Genomic DNA, 26,382 nt, shown 5'->3' with positions numbered 1-26,382 from the left:
TTTTATACAATTAGTTTATGATTTATTTAGTAGAGACTGACTGTGCATGAATCTGATTAAACTGGAAGTGCTTGGCTGCTAACTCATTTGGTCTGGCAACATTAGTAGAGTTTATTGCATTACACTAACTTGGACTGAAAACATGGTTGAGCGTGTATGTTTAATGGGATTTGTTGGATAAACCAATTACAGAATAAGAATGATTTTTTTTTAACATCCTTAAAAACATTTATTATACTATATATATATATATATACACTCACCTAAAGGATTATTAGGAACACCTGTTCAATTTCTCATTAATGCAATTATCTAATCAACCAATCACATGGCAGTTGCTTCAGTGCATTTAGGGGTGTGGTCCTGGTCAAGACAATCTCCTGAACTCCAAACTGAGTGTCAGAATGGGAAAGAAAGGTGATTTAAGCAATTTTGAGCGTGGCATGGTTGTTGGTGCCAGATGGGCCGGTCTGAGTATTTCACAATCTGCTCAGTTACTGGGATTTTCACGCACAACCATTTCTAGGGTTTACAAAGAATGGTGTGAAAAGGGAAAAACATCCAGTATGCGGCAGTCCTGTGGGGGCGAAAATGCCTTGTTGATGCTAGAGGTCAGAGGAGAATGGGCCGCCTGATTCAAGCTGATAGAAGAGCAACTTTGACTGAAATAATAGCAATAATAAAGAAAATGTGACATTTTATACAATTAGTTTATGATTTATTTAGTAGAGACTGACTGTGCATGAATCTGATTAAACTGGAAGTGCTTGGCTGCTAACTCATTTGGTCTGGCAACATTAGTAGAGTTTATTGCATTACACTAACTTGGACTGAAAACATGGTTGAGCGTGTATGTTTAATGGGATTTGTTGGATAAACCAATTACAGAATAAGAATGATTTTTTTAACATCCTTAAAAACATTTATTATACTTTCTGACCACATTCCAATTTTATAAGCAGCTTTAAACTAATAAAGGGAGGTTTTGCCCTCCCTTTTTTAATTTCCCTTATTTTTTTTTTTATTTTTTTTTGCCTGATCAAATACTTTTGAAACAAGGATGTCTGTATAGTGACTTAAATATGTATAGTGAAATATTCCACATCTTAAAATATGCTGCATCTTGTTAAATATGCACATATTGCATATTACATATAAAGTAATACCCCACGGAAAAGGTCACACCTTTTAAAGTGCTATGCATAAGTTTAGACACCCATGCTAAAGTCGACTAAAAAGAGGAATAAAAAATCATCTTTTGGAAATTGAACTTAATGCCTTAATTAAAAAAAAATAGGAAAAATCCAACCTTTAAGGACACCAATTTTCTTTGTGAATGAATAATGTATCGTAAATAAATAAATGTTCTTCCTTAAAATACAGGGTGCATAAGTCTGGACACCCCTATGTTAAATTCCCATAGAGGCAGGAAGATTTTTATTTTTAAAGGCCAGTTACTTCATGGATCCAGGATACTATGCATCCTGATAAAGTTCCCTTGGCCTTTGGAATTAAAATAGCCCCACATCATCACATAGCCTTCACCATACCTAGAGATTGGCATGGAGCACTTTCCATAAGATCATCTCTCAATGCAAATCAAACCAGCTATTAGGCTAACTGAAATAAAACCATGCCAGTATATTGAAACATCACTTTGTTTTATCATACAGGAGGATCAAAATAATGACATTCTCAAACGTTTAAGCCAAATATTGTCAAAAATACAAAAAAGAAGAGGACCAATATTTTCCACTAAGACAACACTACCTGATAGAGATGTGGAGGGGTTAAGGACTCCCTTAAGACTGTGTTACGTGTTAGAGAGTATCAAAACTGATGATACAAATGGCTGACAACCCCACAGCTCGGCCTCAAAAAGATATGGCACATCTTTTACGCTGCAAAATGGTATGTTGAAAGGCACCACACTTTACAACTTACTCACAGATATTTTGCAACACACTTTTAAACACTGTCACCAAGAAACCTTAAGGCGAATGTCATGTGCAAACTTGAGAAAAATAGATTAAACGTACTACCCTCTACGTAACCCCTCCAATTAAAATGTGCTTTTGTTCTTTTCCGCTTCACTGAATTTGGATTTCTTTCTATATCTTAAATGTATCAAATTTAAAACGAGGATTGCGTTAATCATTACATTGGTTTTTGTTCACAGGCATTTCCCTGGTCCCCCTCTTCAGACAAGCTCAGAGGGCGAAGGACCCCATTATAAGTTCCTGTAGTTTTTCCGTCCTTCTCCCTCCTTAATGAAAGTCCATATGAGTGTATTGACGATGTCGGGCTGGTCTTGTTGCAGCCAGTGACTGGCTCCAGAGATGATGTTGAGGCGGAAATGGTTTCTGATGTACAGACGGCAGGCCTCGGCCATGTCCTGCTCCAGGAAGGCATCTCTCTCTCCCCACAGCAGCAATACAGGAGACTTCACCTCACTCTGACTCAGTGGGAGGACACTGCCGAATACAAATAATACAAAAATGAGGCCTGTCAATTGATTCAAAATATTAAATGTCAAATTAATTACATGATATGATGATTTATTAATCGATAGCATTTTACAATAAGGTCTCTTTAACGTTAGTTAATGCATTCATTAACATAAACAACAAATAATATATTCGCTACAGTATTTATTAATATTTGTTAACTGTTCATTGATGGTTCATGTTAGCCCAGGTCCATAATCTAAACAAATACTACTTAATGAATGACTAAATGCTGAAATTAACATTAACGAAGATTAATACATTCTGTAGAAATATTTGTATTGTTAGTTCATGTTAAATGATGTAGTTATCTAATGTCAACAAATTAAACCTTATAGTAAAGTGTTACCAATGAAACTGTTCCCAATCAATCTGTCATGGCTGGGCTGGCAATGAGGAGAAGAGGATCTAATGCAGCACTTTTAATTTATACTTAAACCAAAAACAAAGGAGATAATCAACTCAGGAAACAACAAAGAATAAACAGAGAAAATGTGTGGCAGCATAAACACAAGAAAAAGAACGAAACAAAATGAAGACTTTGGCCACATCCACACGAAGCCAGAGCTTTCCCTATCCAAACTTTTTTTCCTCGTTCTAAAAAAAAAAAATGATGTAAACATGGCGTTGTCTCAAGAAATATCTTCGTTCACACGAAACCACTGAATGATGTAAGAATTTTTTTTTTTTTTTTGTAAAAGGAGCCGTTCAAGACACTGAAAACACTGTATGGTGAGCTGCTAGCATGTACCACTCTTCACTCTGTCCCGCATACAGCCACTAGATGATGCTGATCTTTTTTTTTTTCAGTGCTGTCGGAAGCAATTAATGCATTAAATGAATGTATTTGAGAATGCAGCATTTTGCAGTTTGTTTAGAAATTGTTTAATGCCATTTGATGACTCACATGGTCCATACCTCTCAGAAAATATGGAAATACATATAAATATGAAATAATCACATTCCTTAAAATGTCACACCTTTTATTTTAGTTTCAAATTATGAAAATTACTAAATATTTAGAACAATGACATATTTTAAAAAAATAATCATAATAATAATAACGTTATAATAATATAATAATAACTTTAAAAAAAGCCCCAAAATGAAAAACAGAAAAACCTTCTTACAATTTATAAGATCATTTTTGTCTACCAATACAAACTGGCTCCGACATAATGATGACGAAAGCGATGAAGAACAACACTAGGTCAGTTTATTGAGGCAGCAGGAACAGACACAGCAGAAGGTAAGTCATAACATTGGTAAATGCCAGTCTTCTCTTTGATGGCAGGAGGGGGGTGACCCACACACACTAGGGATCAGACGAGAAGAGAAGATGACAGGGAAGACGAGACGAATTTGATTTCTAGACGATTACTTAAAGAAGGCTTGAGGATAAAACTAGATGCTTGCGCCTGTTATCCAAAGTTAAGTAATCCAGGTAAGTGAGTCCGTGTTTTCTTGACGAGGCCAGACAACTTGTTATGGTGTGCTATATAGTGCTTATGATGATTAAGCATGGTTAAGTGCCAGGGAGGCCCAGGCGTAGCCGAAGATCAGGGGTGACACCGATGGACTGGAAGGCCGAGGAGTACTCGCAGGCTCGTGGGACCAAGGTGGAGATGGGGACTTGGCAGACCGGGGTTGAGCCAGTGGGAGTGATGACAACGTGGAGCAGAGGGAAAGAAAGGCCTGATGGGGATGAGGTGTAGCCGGAGGACCGGAAGTCCATGGCACAACCGGGGTGATGACTGACCAAGGTGGAGCCGGAGGGAGCCTGGCAGAGCCTATAGGATTACGGACCATGGTGGAGTAGAGGGAGCGTTGAGCCAAGGTGGAGCTGATGGGTCGGAAGGCCGAGGTGGAGTCCGGAGCTCGGAGGCTTGAGGTGGAGCTGGAGCTGAGGGATTCATGCACCAAGGCGAGCTGACGACTGGGAAGCTCAAGGAGGATTTGAGCAACACGTCGGAAACACTGGAGGAGCCACAGGGCTGAAAGGAGACAGCAGAGGCAAGGCCGAAGACCTGGATGGTTTTGCCAGAGGAGGAGAGAGTTGAGAGTGGGAGGCTGAGTTGGACCATCCGTGGCGAAAGAGTCTTGGTTTTGGGCCACGAAGACCACTTGGAACTGGGCTTAACCAACAATGACAAAAAAATACTTAGGACTAGACGGGACCAAAGTAGAAACAAGGCTTGTATGTATCAGGGAATCAGGGTATAAAGGAGTTCACACGAGGAGGAATATACTTCAGGTGTAGGAAAATGAGTGGAACTCCGCTCCATGATGTCCAACTCCACCAGCACTCTCTCAGGGGTGAACATTGATACCAGCTCACACACCTGTCGTCAGACGTTGCAGGGTTCGGCTCTGGGTTTGTGGTGGGCTCTGGCTTGTGGTTCATGGACGTGGCGAGTGCAGATAAGGACTCCAGGACAAACACTGGCTCAGGCTCGAGCTCCAAAAGGGATGTTGTGGCCAGCTCATAAACCTGGACAGACTCAACGCGCTCTGGGTCTATGGTGGGCTCAGGCTTTAGGCCCTTAGAGGGCTTTGGTACTGGCTCTGGGTTTGTTGTTGAGGACATGAGGAGGAATGAAGAAATACTAGGGAGGAGTTCTGAGGAGGAGTTAAGATGAGAGTGATACAGGTCGAAGCACGCGACGATGAACACCACGCACGCCACTATGTCCAGACAGTCACTGGATACAAGCTGTTTTTCAAGTGTTCTTGTTGTCTTTGATCTAATGCATATATTGTTGACTTCTTCCTTTAAGGCTGAAGTTTGTGAAGGTGTCTTGATTTTGGTTTGGTCAGTTTGATCACATTTGTATTTTTCTCTTCGTTTGTTTGAATGTTAGGAAATGTGAGTTTGAGTGCATTCATTATTTTTGGTCTATAATAAATGTTATTGGTTAGAATGCACCTCGTTTAATGTGTCCTTTTTAAGTTGCTTACCCTTTTAACAAGTGTTTGATTGGGAGTTCGTAACAACTCTGATTGTGTTTGGATTACAGAAGAAAGTCATATACACCTAGAATGACTTGAGGGTGTATAAATGATTGGATAATTTTCAGATGCCAGAATGATCATAAGGAAAGCAGTCTGTAACATATACAAATTTCAGTAAACATGAAATTGTTATATGTATAGTCTGTCTCCTATGTTTTCATTGTGTTTTTGGTTTAGTCCTGTGACTTAGTTTCCCCCAGTCTGTTTAATTAGTTATGTAATTAACCTTTGCCCTGTTCATTTACTAATTAGGTTCCTTTGTCTGCTCTATACTTAAACCCTCTGTCTACTAAACGTCTCTGTCTGTTCTCATTAATGTTTGTGTGGTTTTCCCCTGGTTTCTGAGCGTTTGTGATTAAAGTCTGTTTCCTAGAATTATTCCTCGTCGTGCAGGTTTCTAATATACCAAGTTACGTAACAGAAATATTACATTTACAAATATCAGTGCCATTTTAAGAATAGTATATAGTTGGGGTTTTCAAACTTTTTGATGGTATGGATCCCCATACATGATGATTCCCTTGCAAGAGACCCCCTTCCTAAAATATGAAGGCAGCTAGAATATGTATAAAGACCTATTTGTACTATGTGAGAAAAAGTGTGCTGTTATGCTAAATTAAATAATTAGCTTTTATATTATTACTGCACTGAAGCCAAAGCAAAATATTATCTGACATTATATTGTATCTTTTTTTCTACGCTCTATAAGATGTATTGTAATGTTTCCATATATCTTCAATTCAGCTATAAATATTTGTATATTGTTTTTCATAATAAATATCATTCCACATTGACAGTCTCAAAAATACATTTTGTAAAATCTTAATTTATTTTCTCTATAATGTTTCCACTGACTCCCTCCAACTTTCTGACAGCCCTAAAACCCCGCCATGGACACACCAGTTAGTTAAAGAGGTAAAAACATGTTTAAAGGTTTGGACACCTTAGGCTCCTCTCCTCAGTTCTCTGATATGGACTTAAGTGTTTCTGGTTTCCGTAGAAACTGTTATGTTAGCGCCCTCCTACACACACCCACCTGCCCACCTACACACTCACTCGCACACACAAACACAGTCAGCGCAGCTCTGCCCTGAGACATAATCAAAGTGTGCTTCAGGAGCAGATGGAGGGCTCAGTCATGCGTGCACGTCTCACATGTTTCAAACACATGCACTCCGCAAGCAGATTAAAGCAAGAGTATTTCCACAAATGTCAGAGGTATTAAAATTAACTGAAACACCAATTTTGATTGTTTAGTACTCTCAGAGATACACCCAGCAGTTGATCTGTTGCTGATATGAACTCAATATGAATGAATATCATTACTACATCAGCAGTGAGTTAATGGCTGCTCATGCACAGTTCAGAGAGCATGAAATCAATCTCTTTCCTTCTTGACAGGGACACATGCACTTATGAAATGAGTTCCCATTCTGTCCACCTAAATCATGATGATACCGATTTATTTTATGTCTATAACATTTTGAAAGTTATATAATCTTTTTTCTTTATAAGAAAACAATGATGTTATAGGAATTACTGCTGCAATAGCTGAAAAAAAAAAAAAAAAAAAAAAAAAAACAGCTCCTCAAAAAAGTTGCTTGGTAAATAATATTATAAAAAAAACATATATGCATTTCAGGCACTAGAGGGCGACATTTTCTGACAGTAACTAAGCAGCATTTTTGTGTGTAAAAGGGATGGTTCGGAGTAAAATCAACCTAGGGTCCTTTGCACCATAACCTTGAGCCAAACACCCCCCAAAAGCCTTTTTTCCCTTGGTTGAACATTATTAAAGTTAGAGCTTATTTAGAGATATCAGCCTTAGTGCAGGCGCTAATGGATCCAAGGTTGTATCTCATAAATTACCCCTCTAATAATGCCTGCAATGGTACCAAACTTCTACAGTAGTACAAATATGTTCTGTACTCATAAAACGAGGCATTGGAAAGTTTGTAAGTACATCAGGAGTTTATTTAAATAACACTTGCCTAATGGCTAATGCTACCGCTAACCCGGACGTCGAGGTCACTTCCTGGCAAAGTCCTGGCAGAAAGCGATGCATAAGGATGTAGTGTAACGACGAATTATTATTTTTTCCGAAGTGTTGACAACTTAGTGTTAACTAATAATTGTTGCAAATTGGTACTACCAGCAAAATATTAGTGCATTCCTGGAACTGGGCGTCGTTACACTACATCCTTATGCTCCTGATGTACTTACAAACTTTCCAATGCCTCGTTTTATGAGTATAGATCCTATTTGTACTACTGTAGAAGTTTGGTACCATTATGGGCATTATTAGAGGGGTGATTTACGAGATACAACAAAGGATCCATTATGGGGGGGGGGTGTTATGGGGGGTTGTTATGAGATTTTTTAAATAAGAAACACAAGTACCTGAAGACATTTCTGAAGTAGTTGAGGGCCCCTGTGAGGGCCCCTGGCTGTGAGAGGGCATACAGGTATGCTTCGAGGTCTTCTGTGGTGAGCCAGCGGCCTTTACAACTTATGCCTGTGCTGCGGCTGGTGAATAGATTCTTCAGCGCCTGTAAATCCACATTAGCAAGCAATGAGAAAGAAGTCACATAATTTGGTCCTACTTTATATGAGGTGTCTTTAACTACTATGTACTTACAGGGTTTGGATAACAAAACTGAAAGACCTGGTTTAAGACCACAATAATTTATTAGTTTATTATTATTAATTGTGCGGCCAATGCAGCATGAATTCATCTTGGGAATGACAGATACAAGTCCTGCACAGTGGCCAGAGCGATTTTGAGCCATTCCTCTTACAGAACTGTGGGTCACTACGTGATGCTGGTGGAGAAAATGTTTCCTTACTTGCTTATCCAAAACAAGCCAAAGTGTTAGTTAAAGAGCTGATTCATAATGACTCAGCTGTGTGTGTTGAAGACAGATGGATATACTTGGCCTACTGATTTACTCTGTATTAGTAATTCTGACAAACAAATTTACATGCTGGACCGAAAAGCTGTTCAGTTATGAAGAATTATCCAGAATGATGGGTAATTAAAACAATATCAACCCACACTCTAGTAATTTAGCATTTCTAAGCTTATAAGCTACATATGTACAGTTCCTTATATGAAATTCTCAAATCAGTCCAGAAATTCAGAATCTATTGTTTGCTGTACATTCATTACATTAATTTATTACAGTAAGGTTTATCAAGTAACAAAAGTATATACAACTATTTGAGTCACTAAGATTTTTAAGTAGTCTCTTATGCCCACCAAGGCTTTATTTGTTCAAAAACACAGTAAAAATAGTAATACAATATTATTGTGTTTTAATAATTGAATTATGTAATGTTTTCTATATTTTTATATATTTTACAGCTAAATTTGTTCATGTGTCACCAAAACTGAATTTTCAGCAGCCTGATTTTTTTTCCCCAGGATTCTTTGATGAAAGTTCAAGAGAACAGCATTTATTTGACATATTAAATGTAACAATGTCTTAACTGTAACATTTTAATCAATTTAATGCATATGCATACTTACTGAATAGTATGCTATTAATTTCTTAAAAAAAAACAAAAAAAAAAACTTACTGACCCCAAATCTTTAAACAGTATTGTATTATGTCAAGCTCACCTTGAAATCGTTGATGGAGAGCATTAGCTCTGGAAAATGTGGCAACTGGAAGAAAAAGTAGTAACTCGACTTGAGCATCTGACTGGGGTGACGAAGGGCATAATCTGGACAGAGAAGATAGAAAATTAAGAAAAAACAGTTTTGGTTCCCATTGACTTGTGCAATACAATGGAATTAAATGGAAACCAAAACTGTTTGGATACCAACGTTCTTCAAAATATCTTCTTTTGTGTCTTGCAGAAAAGAAAAAAAGTCACAGGTTTGGAATAACATAAGTGTGAGTAAATGATGACAGATTTTTCATTTTCTGGTGGACTATCCCTTTAACCCACCACTGTACAGGGTGGCAACAGGGTAGAGACCTGCACTCCCGCGGGACCTGACGCAACAGAGCGTGGCGCGGGACAAGGTTTGATTGGCTGGAGGAGGCAGGAAGACACTTCTGTGTGGGAAGCGGGAAGCGCGGGTCTCTACCTCACAAAACCTTTTTTTTTTGTGTGTGTGTAAGCACATGAGTCATATATAAAATGGCAATGAAATGGTTTTGGATTTAGATTTTAAATAAATGAGTAAAGAGAATTTTTGGTCACACTATATCCTGGCAGTCGTTTTAAAATAATTTAAATCTCCAATGCATGGGGGGGACACACATTTTTACTCTGGAGAACTGCTCTCAGAGAAGCAAATTGCATTGATTTTTCAGCCATCATAAAAAACTATTCACTTTTGTAAGTAGATAAACCTAATTGTAAAACATTTAGAGTCTTTTACATTATCTACGTGTTAAAATATGTTATATAGATAATATCTACCTTTTAAGTATTTACATTTTTTTTAATTAAAAGATAAACTAGGAGCCAATTTTGTTTAATTCTGTCATGTTGCAGGTAGTTTCTATTATCAGTCTTTGATAATTTTTTTCCACAGCGTTGTCTCTAGGCAACATACCTTTTGATTTCAGTAATGAGATCCAGTTTATGTAAGAAAATTGTATCAAACGTGCTTCATAACGTGCATTACAGGGTTGAGACTGAAGACACCCCATTTAGAGGAGATACATATCAAAAGAACAAGAAAATCAAAAGGTGTATTAGTGTATGTGTCACTCTAGGCAAGTACTGAGTGTTATTATAAGAGGGTCCTGTGTCTCTGCCAAAAGCCAGCCTGTAATTACCTCCTCCTCCAGGCTGGAATGCACAAGACAGATGGAGGGCAAAGCCCCATGATTCCCTGGGCAAAACCACAATATTTCATTGTGAATGATGCAGGTCATACTAATGAGCCCTTAAAACAAGGCAGAGCCTCTGGAACTGGCATATTTGAACAGGAAGTCTGTTTGTCAGGTGTACAGAGCTCTTACCAGTGAACACACAGGGATGAGGACTGTTCAGCACTATGAGTTTTGTCACCATTTCAGGGTAGTGAATTGCACACAGCCATGCGATGATGCCACCCCAGTCATGCCCCACGAGAAAACATCTGTTGTATCCTGAGGAGAGGATCAGAAGGAGGAAGCTGACATGTTTGTGTTTGTTGTGCATGTACGCCTCATAATTAATAGGAAAAAATGAGAGACAAGATGGGAAATGATAGCGAAAACAGGGGGAATAGGACTGAGAAGTGACTCAAACCAAACTCAAACTCATATTTTTCCAAATAAGCACCATAACCATTTTATTGTGAAATAAAATTGATATTTGGGATTCAAGTTGAAACAGTTATACTTCAGAGTTTACTTATAATTGGTATTCAGTGGCATTTTATATGATTTCATATATTTTCATGACATGCAGGGGTTAAAAAAAAATAAAAAATTGTTGCCATGAATTAAGCATTGAACCACGACTTATTAATAGGATCGGGAAATTACACAAGCTAAACTCGAACTCATATTTTCCAACTGAGCACCATAGCATAATATCTAACCACTAGGCCACAGTTCCAACCAAAAATGTTGTCCTCTAATTTGAAAGCCCAAATTTTTTTTTCCAAAAAAAACAAAAAAAAAACATTAGGAATTCATTCCTGCATTTTATTAATTCCTGGACAATTGTATTATTAATTTGTTTCCTTGTTTTAGCTAAAACATGGTTATGTTTTAACTAAATTAAAATGAGGGAATGAATACAATGTGGCCACGATTGACCTGAAAAGAGGGAACAAATTATTAAAACATAAATTACTTTTTACCCGCGTGTCATATGGGGCTCCATAATTTTGAACTTAAAAATAAATATTTTAATTTACATTCAGCATTAAATTTTAAGTAGGAACTGTAGCTTAGTGGTTAGACACATTGCACAATGGTGCTCATTTGGACGATAGTTTCGGTTTGTGTGCATGTCATGTGCGGGGATCTGTAGATTAGAATATAAATGAAATCATATAAAATATGGCACAGAAAGCCAATTAATTAAAATCTAGAAATCTAGAACTATTTCTTCTTTTTTATGTAACAATATGTAACAAAAAAAAATGATGCATGTTCTTCTAATATTTTACTTAGCAATACTGTTTACACACTCTTTTTTGCAATAATATCACGTTGCAGTTCATTTAGTGTCATATCAAGGACTGACTAAGGATGAATGACTCCATTGCTGTGAGCCAGGGTGGAAGTTTCCACCGTCTGCAATATAGTGATTCCAATGTCAAGGAGCTGAGACCCTGGAGCAAGACATCATCATGAATCCTAATAACGTGTCGTTGACGGCCTGTCATAATACACCACCAGCCGCTTACACACATGCCACTGTGTGCAAGCAGACAAGCTGAATTTAACTTTGACATGATATACAGTGTTCATCCACAATTGTCCTTGTCCTTGAGTCACGCTGTAACGTAGCTCAACCAGTAATTCTGTATTTAAACTCTAGAGATAATTAGCAGCCTAAACTGACAATACGCATCTAAAAAGCCAAGGACATCTGTGAACGGGTCACCTTCACATTACAGACTATCGGGAAGAACACTACATTAGCATTCACCACTACAACAGCCTTATCAAAACCTCTAGACAGGCTGGAATGTGAAATGGAAATAGGGCTGAGATAATGGAGGCAGTCTGTTCTTACCCAGATACTCAACAATGTCCTTGATGTCGGTGACAAGGTAGTCCAGTCGGTAGCTCTCAGCGGAGGAGGGCAGGTCAGACTCCCCGTAGCCTCGCATATCCACGGCAACGACACGGAACTCGCTCTTAAATTCCCTCAGCTGGTGACGCCAGGAGAACCTGGAAAAACATGGGTACATTTTAGCTTTTTTATGATTTCTACAAGTTACACAAGCATACAGTTTGCTATTCAATTTAGATCAAAAGGTTGAGATGTCTGAACACTCACTCTCTTTTCTACATTCTTTATTTTTTTGTTAAATCGATAAGATAGTATAGAGCAGGGATTTTCAAAGTGGGTCCCAGGGAGTCACAATGGGGAGTCCATGGAAAAGTAAGAAAAAAAATAATAATAATGAACAATTAGTGAATGAATGAGTGAATGAATGAATGAATGAATGAATGAATGAATGAATGAATGAATAATCACAATTATTTTACTGTACTGACAGTCAGTTTCATATTTCAGTTTTATTCACTCCATTCAAAAGTCTGCATTGATACCAATTTGGGGTAATACAAATTTTGTGCCGGGGAGAAGTGATAAGGGATTTAAAAACTGGATGCATAAGGGAATAAGTCAAGTAAAAGATTTTCATTCCGACAACTGATGAGAAAATACGATATCCCTCAGAAACATTTTTTTTACAAATAAGAAGTTTTATACACTCTGAAATAAAAAAATATTTAGAACCCCCTTTGTCAATTATAGAAAATCACACTTTAAAACATTTAAGGGACAAGGGCAATCTGTTATTCTTTTATAATACACTTTTAGAGGGATCAAAAGAGAGTTCGCTGTCTTATTTAACAGCATGGAAAAATGATCTTCAGGAAGACATTTCTAAAGAAGAATGGATGGAATCTTGTTTATTTGCCCAAAATCACAGCATCAATACTAGGTGTAAATTACTGCAATATAAATGGCTTATGCAGACCTACATTACCCCAGTCAAACTACTGGTACATAAATTTAATCCAAATATTCCAGATAGTTGTTTAAAATGCAAACAAGAAATTGGTACCCTTTATCATTGTATATGGGAGTGTAATGAGATTCAAGGATTTTGGAAGGAGATTATTTTTATGATTGGTAAACTGATTGAAGAAAATGTCCCTCTTGCACCTAAATTTTGTTTGTTTCATATATACCCAGTGAATCTTGAGGTGAATGCAAGAAAACGAAAACTAATTGATTTCAGTTTGCTTCAGGCCAAGCGTGCTATTGCTTTAAAATGGAAGGAGACCCAAGGACCCTCCCCTAGTCAGTGGTTTAAAGAAATGACCTGCAACCTTGCCTTGGAAAAACTGACTTATGTCGTTAAAGGGAAACTAAAAGACTTTTACAAAATTTGGGCTCTCTTTTTGCACTACTGTAACCAAGTTGATCAGACATCATGGGATGACTGAAATAGTAAATTAAACTACACAATGTAAGGCTGTGATATCAAAATGTATAATTTTCTTATTTTATTTTATGGTTTAGTTTTGTTCTTGATGTCCTGTAATGTGTTTCTTATTATTGTCTTTATTTATTTTTGTATTTTTATATTTTTTGTCTATTTGTTTATATTATTAATTAATTTTTATTTTATTTTATTAAAAATAAATTTTAGCCAATAAACATAAAAAAGTCTGAATTGATCTAAAGTGACAGTAAAAACAATGTTCAATGTTTAAAAAACACTTCTACTTTTCTGTTCATCAAAAAATTCTGAAAAAAGTATCACAGTTTACTCAAAAAAAAGAAAAAAAGCGACAACTGTTTTCAACATTGGTTAAAAAGAAATGTTTCTTGAACATTAAATCAGCATATTAGAATAATTTCTGAAGGATCATGTGACACTGAAGACTGTGAATGATATTGAAAATTCAGCTTTGCATCAGAAAAAAATGACATTTTTAAAATATTTAAAATATATTAAAATGTACTGTTACAGTTATTTTAATTATATTTTACAGTATTACAGCTTTTACTGTACACTCGGTTAGCATAAGAGACTTCTTTCAAAAACATTTTTACAAATTTTGCACATGTAACAAGTCTCTAATAACGGGTAAAAACCTAATAAGAAGTAAATATTTAATTACAGGTATAAAGTAATATTTCCAATATTTGACTCCCCCCCCCCATAGTGTTAATGTAAATATAGCTCATAAATGTAAATATAAAAGCCTTTATATTTTAGAGGATCTTGCAAGTTCTGTGCAAAAGACAAGGTGGTGTCAGACAGACAGACAGACAGACAGACAATGACGAATGATAAAGTTCAAACGCGAGTTTTTAATCGTAATCCACAGCATAAAACAGAACAACAGGAAGTTACTAACGCCTACAAGTACAAGACTGGACGCCAAGCACAGGAGAAGGCTGAACTTAAGGATGCTGCTAAACGAGGTCATTAATGTAACACAGCTGAACTAAACAAATGTACTACCGGTAATGACATTAGTAACCATGAAAACACAAGAGAAACTGGAAAAGAACAATGGAACACAGGAAACTCATGAATACAAGTCCATGAAAACGAAACTAAGGACAAACACAACTGAATATTTGTAACAGGTGGTAGGGAACGACTTCATTAGACTGACCAAATTTAGACCTGAATTGATCATTTCTGCCACATTTTTTTTAAACCTACAATAATAGTACAAATTAAAATGATTTGTGTTGAAATCCACTTGGGCCAAAAATCTGAAGGAGCAGAGGCTATAGCACTTTAAATGAAATGGCTTGTTAAAAAATTATGGAGTGAAAGTACCCTGAAGTTAGTTTGACTTACTCATAAAAATTTTGAATTGTATTAGTACATTCAGGCAGCACTCCCTAATGGTATTTGTGTCTTAAAGATGGAGAAGAAAGAGGGAGAGAGAGAGAGAGAACGTTGAGGAAACGCTGACGGGTCAGGAGAGAAGAGGCTCTCATGACCCAAACCCAATTAACACACACACACACACACACACACACACACACACACACACACACACACACACACACACACACACACACACACACACACACACGCGCCCTATAATAACCTCAACACTTCCCTATTGCTCAGAAGTGAGGGAAATCTTTGACTTGCAATTTTGAATGCAGCAAACTAAAGTGGAGCAGAAGTCAGAAAAAAGGGCGTCCTCCAGGTCTCCTCTACTCGTCCAAGAGTTCATCACTGATTCTGGAGCAGTGGAATGGCTAGTGAAGCAGAAAGGAGCCATGCCACATTAATTAGGCACAGTCCTGTCCTGATCGCAGTTCCGCTGTCTGGCAGCTCACTGAAACGACAGCTTCACTGGTCCCAAGATAGTCTGAATGTCACGACACTCCATATCACAATATATCAGTAATACAATATATCAGACGTTTTACATTCCATAACGATAGTACAGCACACCTCGGAATCTCAAGAGGATATTAATAGCATTAGGTTGATATTTTTTAGACATTGTGTCTTGAAAAGAGAGAAGCATGTGTTGAAAGGAAAGGCTTGTGTCTCAGATATTATCTCTGACTCCATGTGTATAATGTGGACTGATTCCACAACAACATATTTCCGATCTGTGTCTGGCAGCATCCCAGTAGAGAAGTGTTTCCCTTGTGTGTGCGAGAGTGTTTTGAGTCTCACCAAAACTCAGGGAATCCATGCAGAAACAGCATAAGTGGCTTTCCTCGTTCCCCGGCAGCAACATAGTGAAATCTGAGCCCAGACTCCTAAAATCACACAGAGACCACAGGCAGTTATTCTTCACCGTTCACGGAGGATTTCATAAAAGCTGCCCGGTTCCTTTAATCACTCGGGCCTGTCCATCCTGATGTAAAATCCATTCTCACATCACTCTCTGCTTTATAGAGCCATAAAATGTATCAGGGAGAGAGGGAGCGTTGTCCGCAGGCTTCAGCTAATATTAAAGCAATATCTTCCATTGACATTTATGATAAAATTCATGCCCTGTTAAATGACAGCCTGCATCAAATCGCATGTGATAGTATCCTCGGGTTGGGTGGCTATTTAAAGAGAATGTTGTTTGCAATGCGAAATTGTCCTTTTGAAAAAAGTTTTGGGTTCCTGCACAGAAAACAACTGTAACTATATAAAGTTCTTATTTTTTAACTCTGCGGGAAAATAATTGATTATTTTCCAGCACATTTGGATATTACTTATTTAAGGTCAATTGTTATTTTACTTTTATACAGAAATCATGAGTTGATGCAAGAGTTTTTCTATTCCCAAATTCCTCACTCCCAGTAGTTACAGGGACCGTTTTACAATATTATTCCTCCTTAACAAAAAGGATTACACATATACTCAGGAACAAAACTTGAAGTGGTTGGATGCCACTTTCTAGAGAAAGGTGCATACGATTAGAATAACATTTGAACGCTATAAAGCTCTGCAGGTATATACATCCCAGCTATCTTGAGACTGCCTAAGGAGATGTTTTCAGCACCACTTGGGCGGACAGCGAAGTCCAATGACTATTATTTTGTGGGAAACTGATCACACTGCTGTCCACCCAAATGGTGCTGAATTTATGTTCACTGGTGGTCACTGCTTTCTTCCAGGAGAAAACCCATTAGGACAAAAATCACAAATGCAATCTCTTTAAAGGGATACCTTATGAAACAAAAAATATGAACATTATATCATCGTACCCTCATGGCATTCCAAACCGGCATGACTTTTTTTTCTTCTTCTTCTTTTTTAGTTACCATTGACTTCCATTGTATGGACAAAAGTCATGCAGGTTTGGAATTACATGAGGGTGAGTATATATGACAGAATTTTCATTTTGGGTGATACTTTAATGTCTCAAATGTTTCTCAATGAGATTAAAAGGAGTTCAAATTCATTTCACACATCTTCTCAACAATTTTAACACTGTTCTCAACAATGTCTCAAACTGGTTTGGCAAGATACAAAATTTACAAAATGCAAATATGATCGATATATTTGTCTTCAAATTTATCTTTTTTTTTTCTTGTTTATATACTCTTACTGTGCGACCGAGACAATAAAGTTCATATTTTTAAAAGAAATATAACTGAGGAGGCATTTGCAACAGTAACAACTGAGCAATAAAAAAAATCCTATGGGAAGCACCGAAGGGTAAAGTTATACATTCTTACATACAGGCTACTCACATGCATCCATCTTACACGAAATCTCTTACCTTGATTCTAACATAACAGTGGGTTCCCAAGGACGTGTCATTCAGGCACGCGGGGGGTGTCTCACGAACCGTCCACTGAAAGGTTGTTGACGGTCGTAGGATGAGATTCCAGCCAAGTTTGAGCAGCGCTACGCCCGTGCATAGCGCGCAATATCCATAGATGAGAGACCAGTATCCCATAACTCTGATCTTTAGCGTCAGCGCGACTGTCAACAACAGCAAGTTATGAAGCAGTCTCGCCATCTTTACATTACTGCAAAATGCGCTTGTTGATCACGGCTTCTATTGATTTGTTTACTCAACTGCCTGTGTTTCAAAAACGACGTGCATCGTAATAGCCCTGTCGCACCGTCACGAGCGCATCCTGACAGGGGAGGATCCCTGATTCAACTGTGTAGACGGTGCGGAGTCGCGCTGACGTGACAGGAGAGCTGCTCAGTCAGTCCCAAAGGTGTTTGCACCTCGGACTAAACCATTACACCCCGTATACACTGACAAACAAAACTAGAAGGCTCCCATAATAGTCAACGCAGCAGCCTGGGCCCACCTCGCGCTCAAGCGCGAGCTCATAGACTGTCCGCGCGCAGTTCTCTGGACTCTCGCGAACGCTCCCGGTAATAATGAGCAGAAGCTTCGTCAGTCATGAGAGATCTCGTTTTAGTAAACGAGGTTTATCTCTCTTTCTATATTTTACCTAGGATACAAAAGTATAGTGCCTCATCATGGTGCATAGAAATAACGATTATTTGAGACCAATTTAAAGTCCGCCTAGAGCAAATTAGATATTCTTACTTGGTCTTACTAAATAAGATGTATGGACACAAAGTTGTAGGCTACAATCTTACTATTCTGCTGTTGACTTGCAGTTAAGAAACAAAAAATCGTTAAAGACAAGGACAGTCCAAATAACACATATGGACGTTTTATTAATTACTGCTTGATGATTATTTAAATGAAATGGATGGAACCTGATAAAACGGAAAAGGAACCAAAGTTGTGCAGTGAAATCGTAGACTACTAAACCATATTTCGAAATTTCATATACCATTTTTTTTTTTTTTTGTGATTTTAGGCTATCTAATATAATGTTTACGTAATAGAATCCTACTGTAGGAAATGATTATCAGTTCGAACAACATTCTCTAAAAATACTTTGTTTGGAACACGTTTTAAAATAAACTGCTAAATTGCTTTTCCAACAACAGATGGTCAAGCCAAAGTTCATTCCCATGTTAAAATAATCAGCAAAAACAGTAATATTGTGAAATATAAACATTTAAAATAACTTTTCTATTTTAATACATAATAAAATGTCATTTATTCCTGTGATGACGAGCTGAATTTTCAGCATCAGTCTCCAGTGTCACATGATCCTTCAGAAATCATTGTCATATGGTGATTTGGTGCGCAGGGAACATTTCTTCTTATTAACCAATGTTGAAAACAGCTTTTCTGCTTTAATATTTGTAGCAGAAACTGTAATCCCTTTTTCTCAGGATCATTTTTGATGAATAAAAAGTTCAGAGGAACAGCATTGATTTGATATATACACGTTTTTTATATCATAAATGTCATCACTGTCATTTACATATAATGTCCTTGTAGAATAGTAGTATTACTTTCCTAAACTTTTAAACATTATATTGATTATATGATGGGGACGAATATCTGCTGGGAAACAAGAATGACCCAAATATAAATATTTTTTTCAACATAATTATAAATGACCACAACACAAAATTTAATGAAAATACTTATTTTTCTTTTATTGATTTAACTTTTAGAATGTGATTTCTTTGAAATAATGTCTTTCCCTCACTAGCCTGTGACACCTCAGCATGGCGGTGTAATGAATAAAGTGCTTGGGATGAGAACTGTCACAACCATCATAGTCAGAGAAACGATTTTGAACATGTTTTCAGTGCAGTTACAATCACCAGATCACACATTGGAATCAACATGGCTCTGGGGAACCCACTAACTTTAGGCACAGAGAACTGCCTATCATCTCCAAGAGAGAAACATATGGCACTGCACTTCCAAGTGGATACAAATAGAAATACAGGAAGTGCAATAACTCATCTAAATAAGTCTGATTCGTCAAAGACGGACAACTGAAAAATAAAATAAAAATTAATAATAATTGTCCCCCAGTAAAAAAAACAAACGCTAAATATTTATACACACACATGCTTACATTACATTTCTGACACTACAGAAATATTTTATATATATATATATATATATATATATATATATATATATATATATATATATATATATATATATATATATATATATATATATATATATATATATATATATATATATATATATATAAAAATTTAAACAGGACAAGTTTAACGCAGCCAGCACATTTTCTGTTTAAATTGCTGCATCAAGTCAAATATATGAAATTATAGCTAACAGGATAAACAGGGACGGGGCCCTGCACAGGAATATCCTTTACAGTTCTGACAACAGCTAGCGCAAGACGACCAGCTATGCAATATTCATACAGCAGAAGGGGTGATGGAATGTGTCAAAGATTCAGATGGCAATAATAATCAAGAGAAGTAAACATTCTTCTTTATAAACAAAAATACACAATAACAAAACCTGTTGTGAATCGTCAAGACATGTTTCTCTTTCAAAACTGCCTCAGACAATCAGCAGCGTTTCAGTGCAGGCATTTCTGGATCCAAGCATCAAACTTATCAAAATATAAAAAAAACTCAAAAAATATACACAACACTGTTAATGGTGCAAATATTGGTCTTACAACATTGTACAATGCCCACTACTGTATTCTTATTTTTACAAGAGCTAATTTAGTACAAATGTCAAGTGATGCAGCTGTATTGCAGTATTTTTTTGCCTGTCAAAACACCAAGACCCGTTTCAGTCACCAGGACTCATGGAGCAAGTATGGGAAGGGAAAAGACGGCCTGCACTGTTCACTGAACAGAAGCGCAACACAAACAAGCACATTTTTATTTGTTTATATCTCAGTCCAAGTTCTTCTCAAAGGTGGCCATTATGTCACTCTGCATGGTCATATCAATGACTCCTGACATCTAGAGAAAGAGCATTAAAAAGATAAGCATCAATAAAACATCATCATTATTATTACTACTATTATTAAAACACATTGTATGAGTTAATAACCATTACTGTTATTGCATAACATTCGTTATGTTATTACATATACGTTATTAAAATCAAAGGTTGTATTTGATAACATTAATGCACCGCAAAAAAAACAAAAAAACAAAAAAAAAACCCTACAGCTGCCAGTAGTTTACTGTTTTTTTTATACAAAGTGTGAATTACCATGAACAGCTGTTTTTTAACTAACATTAACAAAGATTAATAAATACTGTAACAAATGTATTGCTCATTGTTAGTTACTACATTAACTAATGAACCTTATTTTAAAGTGTTACCTATATTACTTATTAATCATTACAAACAAAAAACTCTTAATTACAGTAATACCAATAATAGTATCAATAGGTGTGTTTTAATGCACACTCATAATGCAATTATAATGGGATTTTGGCAATATTATTATAAGATACAATCAGGTACGATTTTAAAACAGTTTAATCTGAAATCAATCTCTCTCTTATCTCCATAATTATTTATGTGGCGAAATGCTGTGTAATAAGCTGTATGATGTAAACCGTATGTCTTAAATGTCTGTCTAGCTTGAACTTGCCCTGCTAGCAACAGCTCTCTCCGCAGAAGCTTTGCATTTAAAGACCTAAAACATTTCAACTCAGATCAATATTTCTTGTCTAATTATTTAATTATGTAGCAAGTAGCCGTGTAATAAGCGGGATAATGTACATCCAGCCGGTTGCTATCTCAGAACAAACCCCCAACAGGGCGATGAGGACCCCAACGTGAAGATTATATAAGGTACAGTACATGTCAAATTTTCTAAAGGAGAAAATAAATACAAATTTCTCAATTAATTCTGTAAACTATACAGGGAGTCAGTTGGTACTACAGTATTATAATATTGAAGGTTAAAATTAACTGATTTGTATACAAACACAAATTACACATTTAAAGTCCCCCTGTAGTCAATAATTTTTCCTGTGAAAAAAAATTCCTCATGCCTTAAAATAGCTTGAATGTAACTCTACGCCCTTGCCTCATTTAGTATATGCAGTTCTATGAATATGGAAGTTAACCCCTAGGGCTGACTTCTAATAGTCGAGGATTCGATTCGGAGAGGTCTGATTCGACTATGAACCTCATAGTCGAATAGTAGGGAAGTGTTATGTAACCAATGAGCAGCAGCCAGGGCCGGCGAGTGCACTTCTGCCGCTCTAGGCGAAAAACAATTGTGCCGCCCCTAGGGCTGGTCCGAATACCATTTTTTGAGCTTCGAAGCTTCGGTAGTAATGAACATCGAATATTCAAAGCTTCGAGAGGGTGCTGAACATATACTTCTCTCTAATAAAAGGCAGGAATCTCTATAAGTGTCTGTATGTCCGTTTGCATTTTGATTATTTCGAGAACCGTTCATCCAATCGACTTCACAAGGGAGTGCAGTGTCGCATTTGGTACAATAAATGGACTCGCGAGACGCGACACGTTCAGAATTAATAAACTTTTAGTAAACTACAGAACAACACGAGCAGGAAGCGGCGCGCCTCACGCGGGCAGGGCTTATTAACGCACGCTGCACTAGTGATATAAAACACACACAGGTCTGTTAAATTAAGCAATACTTTAAGGTAGTCTATATTTTTCTGACTAACAAATTACTGACACAGTAAAGGGTAGATTTAAATAAAGAAAAAAAAATTAAATAAAGAAAAACAATTTAAATAAAGAAAAAAAACAATTTAAAATTTAAATAAAGAAAAAACGAAATTTAAAGTTTAAAGAAAGAAAAAAAAATTCAATAAAGAAAAAACGAAATTTAAGTAAAGACAAAACGAAATTTAAATAAAGAAAAACGAAATTTAAATGAAAAACGAAATTAAGTTAAATTAAAAACGAGATTAATTTAGATTGATAATAACGGGTAGATTGATAATAACTTCAGATAATAACTTGTGGCTTATTTGTCACAAGTTTCGGAAAGTTTTTTTCGCGTATGGGCCTGTGTGACGTCAGATGCGGCGGAATTTCCTTATACGGGCCTAAGTGCACTTCTCCCGGAAGGGCGCGCGCACCCGTAGACCAGAGCGAGAGAGCGAAAGCAGTACGCACATCAAAGCGCTGTGCTCGCCGTTAGGGAAGTATTTGCCGGATTTGCAGATCGTCTAATGTTTTAAGGATGGAGCAGTCCCAACGATAAAGGTTCACATCGTGCGTTGGAACTGCAGGCGGTGAGTAAAACTGCTTCAAATGTCTGTGTGTTGTTAGCTATCGGTGCGCAAGTACAGCAAAAACAACATGATCACGTAGCTGGCCACTGTAGGTGTCTTTGTTTATTGTAAAACCACTCCAAACAACAATACACAAAGAGTGTGAAAATATGTTGAAATAAATGAATTATTTCATAATAAACCTAGGGGGCAGTTCACACAAAGCGCGCTTCTTCATTGAAATGCGCTACTATTCCATTGTTTTTCTATGAAAATACTGGTCTGATGTGCAAAACTGTTCCGCTTGCTACTGTTAAGTCACATACAATAATCCATAAACCAATTCATGTCCTCATAAACCATGAGTAAACACACACAAATGTTGTAAAACTCGCGCATGACATGGTTTTCTAAAAACACTGCGCTCAAGTTAAAATCATTTCTACTTTTAAAAAACTCTCGAGACCTTGTGTTTTCCCCCCATTTCACGTTTTTCTAAGCAAAAACGCGTTCTGTATGTATGCTCGTGATTCTTTAGCTCCGCCCACACGGCATGCCTCCAGCCGCTTGTTTTTTTTCCGGAAAGACTCGGTACAGCCTATTGTTCTTTTATAAATATAATAAAACTAAAGACTTTTTGGAGATATGAAGGATGCAATACTACTCTATAGGCACTCATGATTAACATGAGATTGACTGAAACTGAGTGTTTCACCCCCCCTTTAAGGAGAAAATAGTCATCTATTGGTGTTGACTTATGAATTTGCACATGGTTTGTCATACAGCATATTAAAAACACCAAATAGACATATAAACAATTTTTTGTTTATGTGATTTTCACCACAGGGGGACTTTAAATAGTGGCTGTCATAAAAACTGGACAGATTTATTCAAACATAGATTAAATATTAAAGAACAGTAAAAATGAGTTTATTTTGTAGCTGACTAACATGTTTATGGTCACTGAACGGCTTTTCTGAGTTAAATATAACACTATTATTATAAATAATAATAATAAAACCATAACATTTAATAATCAAAACAAACAACAAAGGACAATTCTTTGATTCATAAAATATCCTAATCACTATTTGGATTAAATATTAACATTTTTAATTGAATATCTAAATACTTAGTGTGTGAAGTACTTACGGCCTCTCTTCTGCGGCGTTCCTGCTCTCTCCTGCGGGCCATCTCTCGTTCTCTGTCTACAGAGCTCTGCGGAAGAGAGCAGGGCTCAGGTGCTTTGGGGGGATCCAAGATGGCTGCCATCAGAGGCAGCTCTGCTGACTCCACTTCTGGCTTTGAAGGCTGGCAGTCTAGCTTAGTCTTTTGGAGCTGCTGCGTCAGACTAGAAATCATTAAAAGGAAACACTGTCAGCTAGTTCAGCGAGAACAGTCGTACAATAATCAAATGTGGGATATGGGGATACGAGTGTAAATTAATAATAGAAATGAAATTTTGAATGCATTATGCATACTCGCTAGGTTTTGAAACAGAGCCATGGGAAGCTGTGGTCAGCTGGAATCATGTCTCCAGCCAGCCAGGGCAGAGATTGAAACTCCTCCAAATTATAATTTACATAACACAACTTTATACACTGTGTTGCCTGAAAACTAAGAATCCGTTTATACCTGCTTTTGTCTGTGCCGCTCTTCTCTCGACCAGCCTCCAGCTGCAGTTTCCGAGCTCTCTCTCGTTCCTCTTTTTCGATGGCAACTTTGCGAAACTGCTGGAAACTTTCCTTTGATGATTTGATGGGGCAAGGATTTTGAGTAGCCATCTTACCCAGGCTTGTCCAGGAGTCGGCATGCTTTAGGACAATATCCTTAAACGCATATGAATAGGTCCAGGTTATCAGAGAGTACTAAAGATTGAGGGCATATTTTGCTTGGTACCCCATGTAAAGCACCTGTACCTTTTTAGGCAGGGAGGATTTGGCATCTTGAATAGACTTGCATAGTTCACTGGAATCGTGTTTCGCTCCTAGAAAATGTGACAATAACTAATTTCAAGAAACCATTGAGAAAAAGGAAAAGAGAAAGGACTCCGGAGGAAAACGGCAGAGGAAATGCTGACCGTGCATTTTGTGCAGCTGAACAGAGTGCTCTTCCAGTGTCTCAGGGCTGCTCTGCTCATCCCTCACATTTGTTAATGGACTCTCATGCAGAGGTGACAACAATGTACATTGCTGCAGAGAGAAAGATAGTACAAAAAGTCATTTGTGATTGAACATGATTTTTCAGTAGAACCACACCATACCATGAGTATATTAGTACTGTTTTTTTTGGGGGGGTGGGGGGGGATCTGATCCGCATTTGAACCCAGAAATGGAGACGCCAAACTTAACCAGATTGTTCTAATGAGAATAGGGAAGTCCAAACCACAGCTATGCAACTTATTTTGCAACTGTGAATGTGTGAGATTATATTAGTGGCTATAGGCAAATATATAGAATAATAAAATGTAGTAAATGGTAAAACTATTTGCTACTAACCAGTGTGTTTATTAGGGCTGGGAGAAAAAAAACGATTCACCTAGCGATCGCGGTTTTTTTTTTTTTACGATTCTAAAATCGATTTTTTTTTTCAGAATCGATATTAATTCAAATTCAATTGCTTTATTTTTGTCCTTGCTTGTAGATGAGGTTGACAGAAGTTAGCCACTTTCATTCCAACAGAGGATAAAATGTGTTGAGTGTTGAAATAAGTGGACGCGTGGAAGAGACGTGAGACTGAAAAGCCCTTGCGCTACTCATGCTGAGAGAGATAAGACAATAGAGCTGCACGATTCATCCTTAAAAAACTGTGATCTCGATTCAAACACCCACGCGATCTTTCAATCCGTCCGTCTATTAAACTTTGACAAAATCATATTGCAACGTTAAAAGCTGTGCTGGCGCTGCTGCTGACCCGGAGAGAGTTGTCATGAAACAGCTTCACAAACAGTCTTTTCAACCTCATAGTATCATTATTTCTGTGATGCAATAGTTAAAATGATCAGAAGTACTTGGATACTCTGTACACCTCACTTTTTAATGCTCCTCATGATAGATGTCCAACACTCACACCCACATTTAAGAAAACAATAACTAAATCAACTGGGAATAGGGCCGGGTGGGGTGCTCTGTGGAGGGCCTGAAGAGGACCTGCACAGGCGCGCCCCACCTCTTTTTAATGCATCTCATATTAGAGGGGGCACACAATCAATCTATAGGTAAGGCGACAAATTCCAGTTTAACATTTGAGGGCAGCATTTTTATTCATAATGTCGAAATAATAATTGCGCATGTGCAGGGCGTGTCCGTCATGAAAATGAATATTTTAAGGCCTTTATAAAAATGAATGTAAACAAATAAAAATATGACATGAAAACATGTCTATGAAAACATGAACCAGTCTGGAAGGCATGCTGTCGAACGCTAACAAATCAGACCTCAGGAACCGCCCCAAATGCCGCAATAACCAATCAGAAAGAGAGAGAATTTTTTCTTTTTTCTTTTGGGCAAATGTAGCTGATTTGTGGACTTAAGGTCTAACTAGTTCATTCATGGCACAATGTTTCTCCTGTTTTCCACATAAGCGCTGTTTTATCTAATAGTGATCTATGGTTAATAACGGAGA

At 37.2% G+C, this 26,382-nt stretch overlaps 2 protein-coding genes across 6 annotated transcripts in view; both read right to left on the bottom strand.

Annotated features, from left to right (window-relative positions):
• Nucleotides 1-1,642: 1,642 nt before the first annotated feature.
• ephx4 (epoxide hydrolase 4) lies at nucleotides 1,643-17,781 on the bottom strand. Its single transcript, XM_081380550.1, has 7 exons — nucleotides 17,429-17,781; nucleotides 15,883-15,968; nucleotides 12,216-12,373; nucleotides 10,502-10,630; nucleotides 9,142-9,245; nucleotides 7,920-8,068; nucleotides 1,643-2,474 (listed from the first exon to the last, which is right to left on the bottom strand). Exons 1-7 carry the CDS (start codon nucleotides 17,669-17,671, stop codon nucleotides 2,231-2,233), a joined length of 1,113 nt encoding a protein of 370 aa, XP_081236676.1. The 5' UTR covers nucleotides 17,672-17,781; the 3' UTR covers nucleotides 1,643-2,230.
• A 2,210-nt stretch (nucleotides 17,782-19,991) lies between these two features.
• Nucleotides 19,992-26,382, bottom strand: part of brdt (bromodomain, testis-specific) — a 39,840-nt gene continuing 33,449 nt past the window's right edge. For 4 of the 5 annotated variants that reach the window (XM_081381736.1, XM_081381734.1, XM_081381735.1 and 1 more), the window contains exons 17-21: nucleotides 24,839-24,950; nucleotides 24,678-24,745; nucleotides 24,394-24,587; nucleotides 23,911-24,109; nucleotides 19,995-20,505 (exon numbers count right to left, since the gene is read on the bottom strand). In XM_081381736.1, coding sequence (XP_081237862.1) covers nucleotides 20,437-20,505; nucleotides 23,911-24,109; nucleotides 24,394-24,587; nucleotides 24,678-24,745; nucleotides 24,839-24,950 — 642 coding nt within the window. In that variant the 3' untranslated portion in view covers nucleotides 19,995-20,436. Of the gene's footprint in view, nucleotides 20,506-23,910; nucleotides 24,110-24,393; nucleotides 24,588-24,677; nucleotides 24,746-24,838; nucleotides 24,951-26,382 lie in introns of all 5 variants that reach the window. The other variant, XM_081381737.1, reaches the window with a different exon arrangement.

Source organism: Scardinius erythrophthalmus (assembly GCF_964197995.2).
Source record: "Scardinius erythrophthalmus genome assembly, chromosome: 12".
In the NCBI taxonomy this organism is placed as follows: Eukaryota; Metazoa; Chordata; class Actinopteri; order Cypriniformes; family Leuciscidae; genus Scardinius; species Scardinius erythrophthalmus.
This window is presented reverse-complemented; position numbering and strand designations above follow the sequence as displayed.

Excerpts from the sequence above, each read along its gene's own strand:
- ephx4 (XM_081380550.1), bottom strand. The coding sequence starts at position 17,671 with ATGGCGAGACTGCTTCATAACTTGCTGTTGTTGACAGTCGCGCTGACG. Across the intron at positions 15,969-17,428 it reads ACTGTTATGTTAGAATCAAG|GAGTCTGGGCTCAGATTTCA; the intron begins GTAAGAGATTTC and ends GTGTGATTTTAG. Across the intron at positions 10,631-12,215 it reads GGACATTGTTGAGTATCTGG|GATACAACAGATGTTTTCTC; the intron begins GTAAGAACAGAC and ends TCCTCTCCTCAG.